Source organism: Acanthopagrus latus, chromosome 6 (assembly GCF_904848185.1).
Source record: "Acanthopagrus latus isolate v.2019 chromosome 6, fAcaLat1.1, whole genome shotgun sequence".
Taxonomy (NCBI): domain Eukaryota; kingdom Metazoa; phylum Chordata; class Actinopteri; order Spariformes; family Sparidae; genus Acanthopagrus; species Acanthopagrus latus.
The window spans coordinates 4165478-4185678 of NC_051044.1; the positions used below are offsets into that span (position 1 = coordinate 4165478).

The 20201-nt window shown below is 44.2% G+C and overlaps 1 protein-coding gene across 16 annotated transcripts in view; it reads left to right on the top strand.

Moving 5' to 3' along the window:
- Positions 1 to 5379: 5379 nt before the first annotated feature.
- Positions 5380 to 20201, top strand: part of ptprt (protein tyrosine phosphatase receptor type T) — a 311154-nt gene continuing 296332 nt past the window's right edge. For 5 of the 16 annotated variants that reach the window (XM_037099887.1, XM_037099903.1, XM_037099889.1 and 2 more), the window contains exon 1: positions 5451 to 5694. In XM_037099887.1, coding sequence (XP_036955782.1) covers positions 5607 to 5694 — 88 coding nt within the window. In that variant the 5' untranslated portion in view covers positions 5451 to 5606. Of the gene's footprint in view, positions 5695 to 20201 lie in introns of all 16 variants that reach the window. The other 11 variants (XM_037099886.1, XM_037099890.1, XM_037099898.1 and 8 more) reach the window with 7 other exon arrangements.

Sequence of the window (20201 nt, forward strand, 5' to 3'; positions counted from 1 at the left end):
AAGGAGGCTATTTAACAGAAAAGCGCTGCTGCAATGTGCCAATTATTTTGTTATTTCTATTTGTTAAAGGTCACTAGAAGGCAGGAAGCAACGTCTCTGAAACCAAATTTTCTGTTTTTTAGGTCTCAGGTTGGTAAATATGGTGACGTGGGGTTACTTCTTTTAAACACCCGGGTGAAACACATTTTACTTTGGTCCCTTATGACTCACAGCTAAAAAGAACAGATGCTAAGAATAACTTGCGCCGTGGCCTCGTACATTGATCAAATTGAAAAATGCATCAGCGCTGGACCGTTCTCTGGTTGAGAGGAGAGCTTGTTGTGAGGCGACAACAGAAACAGAAACCAGGAGCTGTTAATATCCAGGTTCAATCACAACACAAGGCCTAACCTTCCTCCAAACACACACACACACGCACACACAGCCTCTCTGCCTTCATACTGTGTATTTCCCAGTTTCCATCCGTACTTAATAACGTCATTATGTGTGTCACACTGCGGTTGACGTTCGTTGCCCGCCTCTGATTTCCATCTCACTATATTCAAATCCAGCGCTGCTCCTCAGTATCACGCGGCTTCTTACACCTTAATATATACAGTATATACCACATAAATACACACACACACACACACACATGCACACAATGAAGCATACAGATACATACCCAAACACACATACATAAATGCACACCTTAGGTGGCCTGGCTTGCAAACTTTATGTTAGTCATGATTGGTAGCAACCCCTGATGTGTCTCTGATATATTGTGTGTGTGTGTGTGTGTGTGTGTGTGCGTGTGTGTGCGTGTGTGTGTGTGTGTGTGTGTGTGTGTAGGTGGGTGGGCGAAGGCGACTGAGTGCATTTGCACATGCGCCTGAATACTTGCTCGATGTTTCTTTTTTTTTGACCTTTTAACTCTAGAAGAACAAATCAGTTGCTGCTCACGTCCCCCCGGTGTGTGAGAGCATAACCGGAGAGCTAATTAATCTGATTCCCTAAAGCACCAAGCACAAAATGTAAACAGTGAGTTACTTCACAAAAAAAAAGATAAAAAATTAAAAAAGGAGGAGGAATTTATCAAGAAGGCCTTATGTAAGAGACATCCAGACAACTATGTGTTGTGATTCTGCAGGACCATCACCACGGCCACGTCTCTCTCATAGAAGAAAAAAATGTCTGGTCTCAGTGGGACTCGGGTAAAACACAGGTAAAACAAACAAACACACAAACAAACAAACAAATAAATAAATAAGATGGGAAAGACTAGAACAGACTGAAGGAATGCTTCAACTCTGCATAATTGATTTCTGATAAATAAGTGATGGCGCAGAGGTGAGGAGGATACGGGAGGCTTGTGTCCTGAATCTTGGCTTTCGGACAAACGGGGGCCTCATGTTAATTAGACATTGATTTCTACATCACTAAATAATGGAAATATTCATTAGCTGTCAGCATAAAAATACATAATGGAAGAGTGTTGTGGCGGAGAGAGAGAGAAAGAGTCGGGGAAAGTAAAAGAGACGCTGAAGCTCGTCAGTGCAGGTCAGACAGGGGTTACAGAGAATACCACAAGCGAGGAATGAGACTTAAAATGGTGCAATGCAATACACACAATATTTGTTCCAAGTAAGCAGTGCAGTTCTCAGAGAAGTCAGCCGTGATGATGCACAGAATGCTGCAGCCTCATTGTTGGTTCGTCGTCTGATGGAGTTTATCACAGTAAATAAATAATATAAAATAAATATGTAGTCGAAGTCACAGGCGCAGTTTTTTTGCACGGTGCTTAATGAACCCTCGCAGTGGCTGCCGCCAAAAAGTGCACGCGAGGATTTCAATATCGTCTATTATATTTTATAATTACACCCAATTAATAATTTATTGTAATACCTCGGTGTGTAGTTATAAAAGGAAGGGAAGTTATTACGTGACTGGAGGAAGGAAACTTCTGCAGAGGAAACAGAATTTAAAAAAAAAAAAAAAAACCTCTTGATGGAGCTCGGAAATCATTATTTATCTGCTTTTTCACTCACATGGACTGTGTGTGTGTGTGTGTGTGTGTGTGTGTGTGTGTGTGTGTGTGTGTGTGTGTGTGTGCGCGATGTGCTTAATGAGTTAATGAGTGGTGAGTTGTGTTCACTTTACAATAGAAATCCAGCAAAGCTAGCTGCTGTTTGATACCTCGAACTATGTGCTGGGACTCTGTTTGTACTGTAGATGACGTTTGGTGCTGTTCTCAGCATTATTTGTGGCTTTTTGACAGCGGTTTCTTGCTGGAGGCGTATCCTGCAGCGTATTGTTATCGTGCGGTCTTCTCTGAGGTTGCTAAGACTACGTAAGCTTGATCTCTCAAGGGGGGGGGTCATAGTCTGTGTCACAGTGTGTTAGACCATGGATTAAATTTACACCGGAATAGTCCTTTAAAGTCTCGGCATCTGTTCCTGCTTCACTGTCGGGGCTCTACAGTCGATGCAAGTTTGGTTCCTCCGGTAATTTTCCCAGTGACGATGCACCTGCTAGTATCCTTACTGTTAGTTATCGAAAGCAGCAACTGTGTCTTCAAGGAATTACAGTGATACGATACTATTTAATAGAAGTTAAAGCAACACCACTGCAGACAATCCAGCAAAGCAGAAGATGATAACTCTGATGAATGCAGTTTCCTCTCTCTCAGTCTCTCCTTGTATATGAACCATTTTCACCATTTTTTCTTCCGCGGTGCGTTTCTGTCATATGCCGACTTTGGCAAGGTGGGACGGGCCTCGTGCCAACAAAGCTTCTAGAATTTAATTAAGTTTAACTGAACAATAGGCAGCAAAGAGACTTTTTGCGGATATGGATGTGGGTGAAGATTCTATTGTGGGATTATTTAAAGATGTATTTTCTAAGTAATGGGAGTCATATGTAAAAAGTTTTGTGCACGTGCCTTGAAACTTAATAGCAGACGAGGAAGTTTCCCCTTCAAATACTTTAAACAGCTGCAAAACTATGCTGAGATGTTGGTTCCTCTGTCATGGAGATAAAATCAAGGTAAAATCTGACTGTAACGCTCAACTTAAATATGCAACTGTTCTAAAATGCAGCCGGTATCGATCGGCCACTGTACCCACGGCTCCACAGACCAATAGGTCATTTTCTTGTTGCTTGTCGAGCTGAACAGTTTTTAGCTCGAAGGACATGAAGAGAAAAAAAAATAATAAATGCCAAGACCGTCATGACTGGCCGGTTGGAATTTAACGCCACGCTCACCTGGAGAGGGAGGAGAACACATAGCAGACAGTCTGTCGGACCTGAAGGGAACGAGGCTGAAGCATTTGTTACTTTCTTCCTCGTTTCAAATCTAGCTTGATTTTTGTCCAAAACGCTGCTGACCCAATCAGAGAATACCACCACATATTTGAAACTAAGGAACCGTGACATTGCAACGATAGTAAGTGTGACATCACTGGATATTTTAAAATCCCAGAACTGGGTGTTCTTGATGGGAATTTGGGAAGAAAACCAGTATTTTAAGCCAAAACATGTTTTTTTCCTAAACCTAACCAGACCGTAAGCATTGTCATGATACGTATTGAAAATGAAACCTAGAAAAACATTAATTTGCAACAGGTAGTAGAATGAATCGTCCAGTTATCAGAAGGTCGCTGGTCCGATTCCGCAGCTCCCCTGTTTGAAGGTACTGAACCCCCTGAACTGCTCCTGATGAGCAGCTGGCACCTTGCATGACGGCCTCGGTCATCAGTGTATGAATGTTTGTCCATCTGCTCACCATTAAGAAATGCAAAGCTTCAACATATCTGTGGATTGCACAGATAACGATAAGGATGAACTCTCTGGGTCACTAGAGGTGGAGCAGCCAATCAGAGACCAGGGGCCTGACATCTCACCAACCAGCAGCAGACGGGCTGCTGGCTTTGTTCGTCACTGCCGAAGGTAAAATTAACTTCGTAAACCGGATTGATAATTAAAAACCACAAGTCAGCAGCTCTCATGGCTCAAAATTAATTGCAGGGAAAGCAGACGATTGAATAGAAACTGAATTTGCTTAATGTGTTTGCAACATTTGTGAGCGTAATGAATGAGAATGATAAGAGAAAAGTAATTCTGCCTCCTGCAGGAGGTGAATCCCTCCAACACAAAACCAAAGTGTGAGGAGCTTCTGTCTATTCACAGCCTCAGCTTCCAGTGCAGCAGAGTGGAATCCTTCTCTGTACTGTCCAAATATCAAGAACAGGGAAAGCCCATGCAGTCTCACACACACACACACACACACACACACACACACACACCTGTGAGTCAGAGTGTGTGTGTGAGAGAGAGAGAGAGAGAGAGAGAGAGAGAGAGAGAGAGAGAGAGAGAGAGAGAGAGAGAGAGGAATCCTATTAGAGAGAAAGACCTTGAAATAGAAATCCTATGACAGTAAAATGAGCGGCCTGAGAGGGATCTCATGACAGCGGAGAGGGAAACAGACACGCCGAGAGAGGAAATAGTGAGGTGCAGACACACAGACAGAAAGACAGACACACACACACACACACACACACACACACACACACAGAAGGGACTGGAGCGAATCCTACACTTGCGGAGGGAGCAGGCGGTAGGACCCGGAGGAAACCGCAGGAGTTAAAAATCCCTCCGCTCGGTCAAGCTCGCGAGAAACAGTGAAGACTTTGCGGGAAATTGTTCGTGCGGCCCTTCAAATAAAACACTTTAATGATTCAGAAATTAGAGTCCAACAATTCTGCTTGATTATTGTTTTTCTTCATTCACGCAGTGAATCAATTTCCTCCACAGAAAACTAAAACAGTTTCATCTTTTTGCATGTTTTTCTTAATTTTCAGAGAGATTATCCAGAAAAACGAAGAGATATAAATATATATATGTGTTATAACTTCTTGAAGTTGATATAATAAGCGTCGGAAATACATCTTTCACTTTCAAAAGTAAAGCTTTGAAAGTAATTTTGAAAGCCTCTGATATGATTAGAATTTTTTACCAGTACATTACGTAAATTTACTGAAATTATCAGTTTTTCAATTTGCGCAACTCTCATTCGTTTCTAAAATCTCTCGATGGTGCTTTAAAAATGCCTCCAGCTATCAGAGTTGCATTTCCTCTCGGCTCCACTTGATCTTATTTTGAAACTCACGACCGGAAGCTCCGCCCGCGTCAACGCGCGCGTCTTTACGCGGGTGTCTGGCACCCGGAGTGGTGCGCACTGCTCTCCATTCCTCTCCAACTCAACGTCAGTCTGTCAGAGACAGTCTGAGCGCGCGCACACACACTGTGCCCCTCTAACACACTCTCCGGCGCACACGCGGGCACTGACGCACACACACACACACGCAGGCTCGCTCTGTCGGACCCGGGAGGAGAGGAGAGGAAAAGGGAGAGAGCTCCGGTTCGTCTGCCTCCAACTTCTCTCTTCGCTTCTTACTTGTGTCTTTCTGTCTCTTCTTTCTCCACCAATGCGAGGATTGTATCACTCTTCTCTCCGCTGTCTTCTCCGCTGTCCCGAACTAAGGAACAACAGTTTAAGGACCAGACGGGAGTATGTAAAATAATCAACACGACTGAGAGCAAAACAAGAAGAAAAAGAAGAAAGGAACATGGATAAACGGAGTTATTCCCTCGTTTTGCCTGCAGCTTTCCTCTACTTTGTACTTTTGGGATTTACTGCTGGACAATTCTTTCCAGGTAAAGCGATTTGTTTCTGTCATACGTGCGCCTTATTGAACCTTTCCGGTCATGTTTGCTGTGTTTTTGTGCGCTTTAACGGTTTCTTTCTTTGGTCTGAATCGGCAATAAAATGCCACAGCGGCGACGAGGCGCGTATGGGAACATGAAACGGACATGTAGGTTGATCTGTGTGTGTCTGTGTGTGTGTGTTTCAGGGTGAAGCGTGCAGCTGCATGTGTCACACTGTTGGACATGGCGATGATAAAACATCCGTAAAGTCAGTTTGCGCACAATTTCAGCTGTTGGTCGGAGTGTGTGAGCGCGTGAGGAGTGTGAGATATGTTGATACGTGACACTCGTTTGTGGCACGAAGTGATTTATGGTTGGAAATATGACGAGTTGTGCTGATGATGGTTGTAGTTTGATGACCGCTGTGCTGAACCTCTGACTCACAGTTTCTCATCAGCGCGCAGGAGGTTTGGTGTGAAGTTCGGACACATGAAGCCTCCCGTGCGCGCTGTTGAGGGTTACTAAGACTCGACCTGGATGCTGTTGTGCTGTTTTCTATGTGCGCTGCATTTCGCCGTGAGCTCGCTGGGCTGTTTGGAAGCGTCCTGGCTCCTCCGGCTGAGCGCAAAGATGCGAACTGTCCAACAAAACGTCCCCTGGTGAATTTACGCGCTGATACGATTCATAATTTGACAGCAAACACGCACTGTGCAGCAGAGTAGTGGATAACAAGTTACTGTTATAAAATGCCAGAACAGAACAACAGAACTCCGCGCGTTCTCTGTTTTGTTCCCAAAAACAAAACACAAAAAAAAAAAACAGCCGAGACTGTTTCAGTCAGTGTGCAGCTGCTCAATTTCATCTCCCGGAGTTGAAGCTTCGGGATCGGCGCGCAGACCGCTGCAGAGTCTCTGCAGGCGGCCCGGAGCCGCCACGGTCCTCTGGCACTTGTTACGCGCCGGAGAGGTTTGGAGAGTTTTGGCATTCCGCAGTTGTTTTTGTTTTGTCTTTGACCGAATTACTGACCGTCGTGATTATCAGTCATCGGGAAAACTGAAGGGACACGGAGAAATATAACCGGATCACAGCGGCGCTGACAGAAAGTTTGCTCCCACACATCCAGCACGCTGTGATTCCTCGATACAACACAAATGTCGGTTGATTAGAAACAGGATTAGAATGTGCGCTGATTAGAAGTTGACTTATAAACTGATTGTTTCATGGATATTGTAAAATCGGGAACAGAGCTGGTTGAATCACTCTTGCTGCGGTTATAATCTGATTTCTCGCGTGATCCATGAATTAAAACCCGCGTTTCTGTCTGTTTCTTAAAGACTGATAAAAGATAAAACACTTTGTAAAATCAGAAGTGTGAGTGTGTCCTGTGCTGTAACTCCTCAAATCTGTAGGATCATATCCTAAGTTCAGACTCGGTCGGTGTAAAATCAGTCGTGTTTTCAGTGGACTGCAGCGGCAGCAGCAGCCGTGTCGGCTCAGTGTCCGCCTCTCTCTCGCTCGGCACCTTCTGCTTGGTATTCATGACCTGTAAGGCTGCAAAAAGAGGCTACTTTGAAGGGGAAGACTGGCTCCAAACACTGAGTCCTCCCTCCTTCTCTCTCTCTCCCTCTCTCTCTCCCTCTCCCTCTGTCTCTGGCTCCGGCTCTGCGCTGCAGCGCGTCCGTCCCGCTCTGCCCGTGCGTAATGGTGCAGCGGAGAGAATCCGCCACAACGCGCGTTACTGTGAAGTTCATAAAAGTATCAGTGTGGTCAAGTATCAGCGTGGATGTTCGAATCAGAGCCATTAAAGACACACAATGTGCGCCAGCTCGTTGAGATGAGCACATACGGAGGACAGGAGGATGTTCTGAACACACATGTGATGAATGAGACGGAGCCGCGCGGAGGTGGAGAGTCACAGTTCACCTGCCCGTGAGGATGTGGTCAGGCTGAGAAGGAGACAACCTGGAAATAACACATTTTCTGACGTTATATATATACATTTTATATTAATTATGAGTTAAACTTGTAAAATAGTCAGGCTGGCTTATATGGGACGTGTGTGTCGTGTCATTACTTCCACTTAGAAACAGTTATTTTATTGGGAGTATGTGTGCGTGTGTGTGTGTGCAATGTGTGTGTGTGTGTGTGTGTGGAAGAGACTGGACAGAGAGCGCGCAGGACTACTGGCTGTTGTTTGCTCTTGTGCCGTGAGGGGGCGACATTGACACATCAGATCTGTCCATCATCACATCCCCTCTCTCTCTCTCTCTCTCTCTCTCTCTCTCTCTCTCTCTCTCTCTCTCTCTCTCTCTCTCTCTCTCTCACACACACACACACACACACACACACACACACACACACACACACACACACACACACGTTCACGGAGCGCACAGAGTGATTCTAATAATCATTTTCTTATTCCAAGTCTGGCTTTTGTTTTTAGAATTTAAAATAAGAGAAATGTGAAGGAACTCATTGAGATGTAATTATAATAGACTGAGAGCCAGTGATGAAGAAAATGATCTCGCCCTGACTCCATCTGCCTGTCTGTCTGTCTGCCTGTCTGTCTGTCTGTCTGTCTGTCTGTCTGTCTGTCTGTCTGTCTGTCTGTCTGCCTGTCTGTCTCTCTGTCTGTCTGTCTGCCTGTCTGTCTCTCCATCTGCCTGTCTGCCTGTCTGCCTGTCTGTCTGTCTGTCTGCCTGTCTGTCTCTCCATCTGCCTGTCTGTCTGTCTGTCTGTCTCTCCATCTGCCTGTCTGTCTGTCTGTCTGTCTGTCTGCCTGTCTGTCTGTCTGTCTGTCTGTCTGTCTGTCTGTCTGTCTGTCTGCCTGCCTGCCTGTCTGTCTGCCTGTCTGCCTGTCTGTCTGTCTGTCTGCCTGTCTGTCTGTCTGCCTGTCTGTCTGTCTGTCTGCCTGTCTGTCTCTCCATCTGCCTGTCTGTCTGTCTGTCTGTCTCTCCATCTGCCTGTCTGTCTGTCTGTCTGTCTGTCTGTCTGCCTGTCTGCCTGTCTGCCTGTCTGTCTGTCTGCCTGTCTGCCTGTCTGTCTGTCTGTCTGTCTGTCTGTCTGTCTGTCTGTCTGCCTGTCTGCCTGTCTGCCTGTCTGTCTGTCTGTCTCTCCATCTGCCTGTCTGTCTGTCTGTCTGTCTCTCCATCTGCCTGTCTGCCTGTCTGTCTGTCTGTCTGTCTGTCTGTCTGTCTGCCTGCCTGCCTGTCTGCCTGTCTGTCTGCCTGTCTGCCTGCCTGCCTGTCTGCCTGCCTGTCTGTCTGCCTGTCTGTCTGTCTGTCTGTCTGCTTGTAGTGGTTTCTAATCACCCGGTCATCCATCTTCATGTGCGAGCTGGTCAGATAGCTCGATGTTCAGATCATGTTGCTCTCGTCGCTCTCACTGAGGTCAAACTTTCAGCTGGTATCAAAAACATCTCAGGAAATTGAGCTGAAGCTGCATGTGAATAACTAGACGCCTCTTTCGGTCAGCGGAGAAACAGTTTTATTACTTTTTTAGGACCGAAAATGTCCTAAAAGCCGCCGGCCTGCATTGATTTCCTTATTTTCATGAAACCAAGGGGTTTTATTTGCAGAGACTTGAACAGAAACCTCACAGGGAAAGTTCAGCATTTTGAAAGTTATTTGCTTTAAGCCAATATGTACAACAAATATGAAGCTACAGCCAGCCGGTTAGCATTACTTGGCAGAAAGTCTGGAAACAGCTGGCTTGGCACATCTTTAGTTTTGCAACAGCTTTATGTTCAACAGAGCAAAGGCATGTGTTACTGAAGGCTGTCTCCTTTTCATCTTACGTGTGTGTGTGTGTGTGTGTGTGTGTGTGTGTGTGTGTGTGTGTGTGTGTGTGTGTGTGTGTGTGTGTGTGTGTGTGTGTGTGTGTGTGTTGGGTGCAGCTGTGCCCCTGATTTGTGCCTTTGAGCTCCACTGATCGCTAATTGTTGAACATCCGGTCGGATCTGGAGGTGATGACGAGGGCGTTGAGGTATGTGTGTGTTTTTCGGCGGGGGGCGGGGGGGCAATTTAGAATTTATACGCCACTTGATTAGATTGTCTGTGGCGGTGAGGACAGAGAGGGTGAAGAGCGAGGGAAAGAGAACAAAAGAGGGAGAAAGAGGAAGGGGATCGACCGGAGATCACTTTCACTCTCTGTCGTCTCCTTGACTCGTCCGCCCGCCATGTTGACATGTTGGAGGGACGTGGAGAAGTCTTTGGCTTTGATCGAATCAACAGCTTACAATTCCTCAATTATAGAGGCCTTTATGTGATTAGTGGAGTGTGTGTGTGTGTGTGTGTGTGTGTGTGTGTGTGTGTGTGTGTGTGTGTGTGTGTGTCCTGTCTCATATGATTGTGTGACAGAGGCTGGGTCACACAAACAGACAGGAGAGTGGACAGGCAAGGGCAAAAGAATGGTAGAAGCATGGAAAAGGCCTGAGGAAGAGGTGAAGAAGAAGAAGAAGAGGAAGTGATGAGGAAATGAGGATGTAGGGAGGAATTATAAGAAAAAGAGAACATAGGGGAGGAAAGAGGGGGATGAAGGAAAGGAAAGGAAAGGAGAGGAGAGGAGAGGATAGAAAAGGTAAGAACGGAGAGATGAGGAATAGAGAGGAAAGGAAAGGAGAGTAAATTAAAAAGGAAAGCAAAGCAAATGAGAGGTGAAGGATGGAAAGGGAAGGAAAGGAAAGGAAAGGAAAGGAAAGAATTGAAAGGAAAGAAAAGGAAAGATAAGGAGAGGGCAGGAAGGACTGTGAGACTGAGAGGAAAAAGATGGGGAGTACAGTAGGATCAAGGAGACGAAGAAGAGAAGGCAGAATAGAGCATAGAAGGGAAGTGAAGAAAAAAGACAGAAGGACCTTGAGTAGGAAGAAACAGAAGGCAAGGATAAATGGAAGACCAGGACAGGAAGGAGCGAGGAGGACATGAGAAAAGGGTTGAAAGAGAAAGAGAGGAGAAAAGAGGAGAGGAGGCCGGTGAAAGGACAAGACTGTGGTAAAGAAGATAGTCCTGTCGAGTGCTGCCTCGTTCATCACTCCTGTCTAGACTAGATGAGGCAGAAGAGGAGGAGGAGGAGGAAGAAAAAAGAAGAGGATGAGTAGGAGAGAAAGACACAGAAAAAAAAAGCAGATGGAAGAGAGCAAAGGACAAATGATCGGAGGAAATGACAAAGACAATGGATGACAGGAGGTCAAGAAAAGAGAAAAAATGACACTAAGTTGATTATGTCTCAGTGTTATCGACTGTCTGAGAGGCTATAATTGTTTCCTCCGCTGCATGTGTGTGTGTGTGTGTGTGTGTGTGTGTGTTAGAGTGTGAGAGCTTTATGACAGGATGTCTGTCACCCTGTGGCCCGCTCTGTTTAGTATGCTGTCCATCCTCCCTCGCTGTGTGCGCGTCTGTGTATGTGTCCGCCTAATCCACACCACTTATTCTATTGGCCCGACTAACTGACAGCCTAATAGCGGGGCATGGTGAGTGCCGGGGCGTCTCGCGTGTGTCCGTGTGTGTGTGTGTGTGTGTGTGTGTGTGTGTGTGTGTGTGTGTGTCCATGTGTGACAGGGAGAGATAGCGAGGTGGGCATTGAATGAATGCTAAAGTGACTAGCAGAGCTGAAAGAGAGAGAGAGAGAGAGAGAGAGAGAGAGAGAGGAAAGAGTGAGAGAGACCACTTTCTGCAGTCAATGATATGCACTTAGAGAGAGAAAAAAAGTGTGTGTGTGTGTGTGTGTGTGTGTGTGTGTTTGTGCAGGAGTGTGTGAGCCGGAGTATTAGTGTCCCGTTACACTAGACTTTTTTTTTTTTCCCGCATGCTCCCATGAAATAAGTGATGCTGGAAGCTCCTCGACACGAGGACGTTGGTGCAATGTCAGCAATGTAGGTTTCTGCAAATACATAGATATGTTGTTGCAGCAACACTGTCTGGACATGTTTAGGGCACAAAGCCCACGTAGGGTAAAGCAAAGACTATTTTGGTTTAAAATATCTGCTTTGGTTGCCACAAATTTGGTAGGAGACGTTCAGAGGTCTCGTTAAAATCACCCTGCATGTTTTCAAAAACACAACTGGTGACGCCCCACAAACATGGCTGCAAGTTGTGCCAAAATCTCCTTAAATCATGCAGTGGTTTCTCTTAACTCAGTCTTAACAAATGTTAAAATGCAGGCTCGAAACTTGAAAGTCACAAACAGAAACGTGTAGCTTCCTTTTCATTCTGTACACAACTGTTTCTGACTTTTCTTGGTGTTGACACTGCGAGTGCCTTCCAGGAGAGACTGTCTGATAATCTGCCCCATTTTTCTCCATATTTTAACAATTATTTTCATGTCCCCCGCGCTCTGTAGTGGCTTGCCAACAACACGTCTGCTAACTGTTTCTCTACGCGTACGTCCTGGCCTCAAGATACATACTGCATAAACACACTGATTTTTAAATGAGCCGGGTTGTTGTCTGTCAGTAAGCAACTTACATGACATTAAGTTAGTTTGAGACACAAATCTGCACCATCCCGCCTTCTCTGAAGACCAACCTCACCTCTTGACTGTTCCTTAAAGGTGAAGAGTTAAATGTCAGTCGCTGAGCTCTGAACTGGCACATCAGGAAAATGCATTTAAAATAGATGACACTGTAATTTCCTTCAAAGTTCAGAATTCAAGATAGATAGGGACGTGACTGCCTGCTAAACACAAAAAAAAAAAAAAAAAAACAGAAGAAGAAAAATCTTCAGCTGTCACCACCAGCAGAAACTATATTTCTCCCTCTTCGTGCTTTGATTGAAATGCTATTTGTCTGGGAGCTCATGGGCAGTTATCAAAGTTATTGCCTGAAAACAACAACAAACTTATTTCCCTGCAGGAGGCAAACAACACTGAGTTCTCCAGTGATGGAATACAGCTTCAGAATGACAGTTGTGTCTGCCACGGGGATATTTGACAGTTGTAAACCGAACGAAATACTTTGAGCGGTGAACGATAACAGCTTTGAGATGCACATCTAATGGGAAGACAAGAAAAATGGATATTTAGTGGCCCTGAGGGTGAATTTGCGGAGTGCATCAAGAGAATCAGCAGTGCACACACAACTCGAGTGGAAAAAAAAAAAAATGGAGCAAAACAAAGACGAGCGAGAATCCATCCACGCTCGCTGCAGAAAAGCCTTTTCCTTAAGTGGTCTGAGGATATTCGACAAAGTGAGTCGAAATGTGTCTCTCAAAAATGCAAATATTATGAATGCAGCATGTGAAGTGAGAGAAATCTGTTCCCCCACCTGCAGAAGATTTACAGCAGGACACTCAGGTACAAACAACTCTAAGAGGAGCAATTTGTGGGCAGATGTTTGAAACGGATAAGTGACTAAAAGTGACTCACTCGTGTAGTCACTCATCTCTCCCTCACCAGGAATAAGTAGCAGTAAACAAGTGCTAACAACTGTTGGTTCAGATATCTGTTAATTCGACAACACGGTTTAAAGTGGCCCATGTAATGGTGAGTCCACACTGCATGCAAGTTAATTTTCACCCTACGTTACTCACGTGACTTTGACAGTACTTGCCCTAAACAGCCAGAAAACTTTACTGTACACTTGCGAGCGATGGCACACATCAGCGTTGTGTGTTTGTCTGTGTGTTCAACTTCAATTGAGCCTCTCAGGGAGGTCAGTACTCAACCAGAGACTTCGGTTCTCTCTTGTCTGCATGTCATAAACACCCAATTTTGGAGTCGACCTCTGCGTATCACTGCTGCAGTCAGGTTGATAAATAGGAGTGAGGAAAAATCCAAGAGTCATCTCCGGGCTCTTTTTCCACCGTCAAATGCAGTGACTCTGGGTGTTGATTCTTCCAGAAGGTCTGGCTCTACACCCGACTGCTCTGGAGCTGGATGGATCTAAGCAGCTGAATGATGGCTCTTTTATTTCTGACCCATCCTCTCCACACAGCGCTCCGCAAGCTCCCACAACACATGCAAATTTCCCTCTAGAAGTTGCAAATGTTCAGCTTGTGCGAATACACAAATGATGCGTTTACATACTGACAAAGTTAGAGACACAAGCTGCTTCCTTTCCTTTTGATACGTCAGAGTGAACCTTTTCTCTAAATATATATTCCAACTTTGAGGAATGGAGCGTTCGAGTGTTCAACGGTTAACACGATAGCAGCAGGAACCATCAGCAACACTTTTCTCCGGCATCTGTTCAGCAGTAATGTTCAGCCTAAATAAAAGATATGCCTGGTGGACAGTGACACTTTCACTGCAACAGGTTAAACCGTTAATTACAGTTAATTCATTCATTATGTGAATTATTCAAGGAGATTTTTTTTTTTTTTTACTGCAGCCCCATAAATTATCCAGCAGTCACACATGATATAACAGTGCATCCAGAGGCCTCAGCCCTTGGAAGGGGCTTAATGGCACGCCAGACACAATTCAGCAGTCGAATACGAGCATGAAATGAGGTGGAAAATGTTTTTGTTTTTGTCATGTGGAGGCTGTAAACTTCAGCCTCGGGGAAGGATGGTGCAGATGTTCACCGCTCATCTTCTATTGCACTTTTGGTCGCTCTGTGTCACTTTCGAGCTCTCACAAGTTACAAGAGAGGATTTTTTTTTTGTCCCTGAATGTGTTCAAATATGTACAGATTTATGAATTTTAGAGTAGAGCTAAACTGTCTCCTCATTTTTCCCAGTATGGAATGACTATTGCAATATCTGACTATTTGCAATAATGGCACTGCAGGGACATTACTGGCAGACTAAAGCTCGACATATCTGAACCATATCCATGCCCTCCAGAGCTACATACAAACATTTTCTGATCCAAGGCCGATATGTTCAGTGGTTGAGGCTTGATCGCTCTTATACACAGGAACAGAGTTAGGGAAAGATTAGAGTACTGAAATGACTATATTGTAAAGGTTAGGGGATCTTTGTTGTCATAGTTGCAATAATAACCACTTGGTTATGGTTTTCAAAAAAACAGTGTTGACCATTTAGATGTTGTTTTTGGGCATTTGCACTCATATTCCTTGGGGGGGGGGGGACCCACCTACTGTGGGTGACTGTGATGGCTCATTCTGTTTATTGTGGCGTGTATGAAAAGCTAAAACACGCCGTCCAGCACCTAGATATTAGATGTGGGCGTCTGACTAAAAGTGGTGGAGCCAGTGTTCTTTGCGGGAGTCCTTTCAACAACTCCAGTCGGAGTAACTTGAGCGCTCAGTCAACTCTCCCCCCCCGGCTGACTCCCTTTCTCAAAGTCTGAAATAGCAAAGCAAACACGGAGGCAAATCAAGTCGTGATTGAGCTGATTAGAATGTCGGAGGTGTAAAACATACACGGCGCGGCACATTAAAAACTTCCTTTCCTCTAATTAAAATAACTGCTGATTAATGCAGGAGGTCTTAACGAAGCTTAACAAGGTTTCGAAGTAATTAATCCATATTTAATAGAATATGTTAGGCAAGAGAGACAGAGAGGCCGCCTAGTCGGCTGAATCAACAAGCTTTGCCGGGAGGGAGGGAGGGAGGGAGGGAGTGAGGGAGGGGAAGGGTGAGAGGATGGATGGCAGATAGAAAATAAAGGAGGAAATGAGACAAATCAGTGTGGGTAGAAGGGGGGGAGGTAATAAACAGAGTTATGGAGTTTAGCTGGGAGAGCAAGAGAGAGAGAGAGAGAGAGAGACGGGGAAGAGAAGATATTAGATGATATCTGAGCATCATTCACTTTATTCTCACTGTGGCTAAATTTAATTTACGTCAGCCTGTGTGGGAAGTCATAGCCAGAATATGGATCCACAGATGTAGTCAGAGCCACTCTCAACGGGTCTGTGAAAAAATGATTTGAATTAAAAAAAATAAATAAATAAATAAAAGTGTTAAAAAAAAAAAAAAAATCAAACTCTACAGTAGGAGGACGGACGGACCATTATCATCCACTTTGGTATAATTCTTGTTTATTAAAACCTCGGCCTATTTTGTTGAAGCTGTGGCAATTGTTCCATTAAGTGCTCTTAACTGCTCGGATCCTGGAAAGAAAAAAAAAAAAAGTCCATCCCTGCTTAGCATTGGTATGCACATACAGATGAACAACACAGACACTTTGACTGAAGAGGCCCAGATAATCTGTCTGTCTTGCTCCACTGGACTTCCTTGTGTTGCTGCGTTATCACTTCTCAGCATTTGCTTTGGTGAGTGACTATAACTGTAAGAGAAAAAAAGGCAAAAACAAATTATGGTTGATACAGATGGATGACAAAATTAAGAAAACTGCAAAATGTGTCTCTTTTTGGAAGACAATCCTCTTCTAACCCACAAGTCGGACTGTCACAGGCAGGAGGGCTGCCAAGCCAGTGACCACTGTTCAAGACTTGGTGTGAACATTTGTAAGCACAACTGAAGGGAACAAAAATAGGTATTTTAAGCCGAAACACTATCTTTTCCTAACCAAGTATTATTTGTGCCTCAACCTAATTAGTTAAGCATTTTTCTTCCTGTCTAGAAACATGGATAAATATTATGGGATTCATGAGTTCCACTAAATATTTTGTTTCCAAGACAATATTGTTGATTTGGGGCTTTTCTCTATGAAATAAGCTCCTCATTCTAGATATTTCGGTGAAAGAGGCTTTTTCAAACACGTTTCCTGCCTAGAAACATGTAAAGTTGGATGGAAATGATGGAAAAAACATGGTCTCAATTGAGTTTCACTTCATATTTTCTGTCCATGACGGTATTTACCAATTCTTTCAGAGAATAAGCACAGCGTTGTCACAAGAAAAAATACATTTTAATTTTCAACATATCTGTGGTTTGCAGAAACGTACATTCCCAAGAAAGAAAGAAAGAAAGAAACTGATTAAAAGAAAATATGAAGTTGGTAAATAAGGAATGAATTAAGAAAGACAGTGGTTTGGATAGAGAGCGATGGAGAGGAGAGGAGGAAGAAGAGCAAACATATCATAATATTTGCCAGGCAGTTGGATTTCGCCTCTCATTATTTGCACACATACTCACACACACACGTAGAGACAAATATGGTGGCGAGCCAACGCACACACACACACACACACACACACACACACGCATCCTTTCTCGATGGTGCTGTCTGAAGGAGCCAACCATCTTCTAGCTGTTTACAGACTCTCATACACACATGTGTACACAAACACACAGATGCACACACTTGACAAAAATACTGCCAAGTGTACACAACTGTGATCCAGCATCTGCTCACCTTTTCCTTCATCACCTGCTCTCTCTCTCTCTCTCTCTCTCTCTCTCTCTCTCTCTCTCTCTCTCTCTTTCACTCTCTTACTTTTTTAATCTTTCTTCTTGATGTGTCACTCCCATCCCTCCATCCTGAATTCACACATGTTCACAGTTCACTCCACCCCCACGTGAATCCATTATTTCATTAATCATCCATCCATCTGTCAGTCACATTAAATTGCAGTTTGAGATTGTGTGAGCTGACGGGAGGAAATCTGTGTATGTGTGTCTCTCAGGGTTCGTGTGTGAGCTCAGACTGAATGCTGATTAACAGATAATTGCCTCTGTTATTGCCGACAAACAGGAAACGCTGCCTGGTTAAGCGATACGGCCAGACAGGCGGTTAGGCAGACAGGTGGACGGACAGATAGACAGAAAAACCATTTCCCTGGCCGGGAAGCACGGCAGCGGCTGCCCTCCCTGTCACTCACAGAGCGGTGAGGAGAAAGGTGGAGTGACGGAAAGGGATAAATAAGTCGGCCGGGATGGAGAGGAAATAGAGGGAGGGATGAGTGAAGCGATGAGGAGGAGGTGGAGGAAGAGGTGAAAGAAAAGAGGCGAGGGAGTAAGAGAGTGGGAGCGACTGGCCGTGGAGGATAAAGGGCAGAAATGACAAATGATGGCAGAATGAGTGGGAGAAGATGAGGGGGAGGAATAAAGATTGTTGATTGTGGAGGAGAAGGAGGAGGAAGAGGAGGAGGTGTAGATTATAAAGTTAGAGAGGAAGGGCACGAGATATAAGCAGCCTTTTACATTTATGCACTTCTTTACGTAAATGTGCAGCTGGTTTCACGCGTCATCTTCATGTTTTCAAGTGTCCAAGTAACCTTTTTCATCACAATAATTCTGGCTCCAGTCTGAATACTGTCATATGTTTATAATAACTACAGGGAGGGATCGAACCAGTGGCACCAATTTGGGCTTAACATTGGGAAGAACAAAAAATGTAGGTGCTGTCATGAGGAGACTCTTCTAGACTCGTCAGCCCAGTCGCCAGAATAAAATGTTGGCAGTCAATGTTTCTGCAAACCGCTAATACGTACGCAAGTGTGCGTGTGATTTGTAACTCAGCCATAGAACACGGTTGACATCTTCTGGTTTAGGCGTTACCACTTTTTGCCATAACTCTAAGAATTAAAGTAACAAAAGGTCTAATTTTCCCCCCATAGTCCAGCGCTAGTCGATCGGATGCACATCTTCTTACCTCAGATGTGCAACTTTATTGTCACCTCTTTCTGCAATTTAAGTAAAAATCAGTTAAATTAACCACAAATTCATGAATTAGTCGACAGGATTTTTACATAGAAATTTAAATATTCATCCATGCCAACTTCATACGGTCGGTGCACGCAGCACACATGAAATGAGTCTTAAATTATTCTAAATTCTGTCTAATGAATTATCAAATTCATGACAGCATTAATGAGAAGAGGTGTGAGCCTCACTCCTGCTCCAGATGGTCGTTAATACAGGCCTAGACTGTCTATATTTCATCATTTATGCAGCCTGACAGAGATCTGACAAGAGTTTTTCTCCTTCATGTTTTTTTTTTTGTTCCTAACTTTTGCCCGTTACGTAGCACTCCCACTGCTCCCAGTGGTCCTTCTCACATTAGACCGGAGCCATCGGGGAGCATTTAACAAACCATTCTAACAAGCCACGGGTTCCTTCTGCAGACAGATAAAAAAAAAACAGCAATGCTACACATCTGAAAAGAAAGAGAGAGAAGAAGCCGACACACATACTGTACAGAACGACACATCAGTGCAGACAGAGCGGCCGATCTATATTTAATCCGTCTCTCTCTCGTCCTTTGTTCTCTGTAAAGGAGTTTTTGAAGCGCCTGTTTGTTACTAAACACGCTATAAATAAATTCACATCAACTTTGACTTAATGGAAAGCTAAAGAGCAAAAAGGCATTTTGACTGTAAATAACGCCGAGCTTGTCGAGCTATATTTTTAGATGAAAGCTGTGCACCAGTAGAGTCTCTCCACCCGCACAGAGACAAAGAACAGACAGTGAGACGAGGAAAAGGAAACATAGACGCACGACACATTCACGGCGTGTTGTTGGACTTTGTGCACAAATGAGGCTCATAACGTCATGCAACACTTTGTCACTTTGCTGAAGTGAGAATCCTGTCACAGTTTCTTTTACGACGACTTCTTGTTTTTTGATGTCTTTCGAAATTAAGGTAAAATATACTGCAAGTTGTGACTTTGTTGCGCCGAGAACAGTGATCATTGTGCAACTCATTCCAATAATGCTGTTTTAGACGGATATGAATCATCACCGCTGTAAAACACACCTTCTGTGTCTCAGTGCGATTTAAACAGAGCTTTTGAAGAACATTTCTATCATCATAATCAAGAGCGATGTTGAAGAAGAGCAGAAATACGAAGGACGAGTGGGTGTTTCTGCAAATTTGCTCCACTTTTATGGAAATGTCTTCTCATGACTCACTGCATTAAGTAGAATATGCTTTCGGGAGAATTAGGTTTTCATCTGATGGAATTCCCTTAAAGTGAGTCAGAGAGCACCAACACATCTATGGGGCCGTTACTTTGTCTTCGAGATAACACATTATAAGACCGGTGTAAAGAATAGCTTGTCATGTAGCTGGAACAGATTAAAGGTTTGCATTACAAAATGCTGTTTCCACTCCTCTCCACAACCTTTGAGAGAGAAGAGGCTGCAGTGGCTGGTGCTGCTGGTTGGGGATAATTGCAGAGCAGATGCTGGATGAGACTTTGTTGATGGTTTTCCGCCGAGTAATGAATCATAGCTGATTATAAGTCCTCCACTGTTGTATGCGGTGAGATAATGGTCCATTAAAACACTCTTAACATGCATGGACCCAGATGAAACAGGTGCATGACCCATTTCAGCTCCATAAGTGTAGTTTCATCATTTTAAAGTCCAGACTCGAGTCCCAATTAACGGCAGGAATGCCATCAACAGATCGGCGCCGCGAATTATAAAACTTCCTGCTCCCAAAGTGTTTAACTCGTTGTACACACACACAGGCCATTTTCTGTGGAACGTTAGAGTAGGAAATAAAGGTTTGCCACTTTGTTTTGTAGAATTAATTCTTGTGACTTCCTGTCTTCGTCTTTTGCCTTTGACCTTTTCTGTGTTCACCTGTGTGCTGTTTCTTCATTGGTCCTTGCATGTGTTCTCTCTGAATGTTTGGTCCTCTGTTTTTCTTTAGTTTTCTTGGATTGTCTTTGTTGTCTTCTTGTTGCCAGCGTTTGTTTG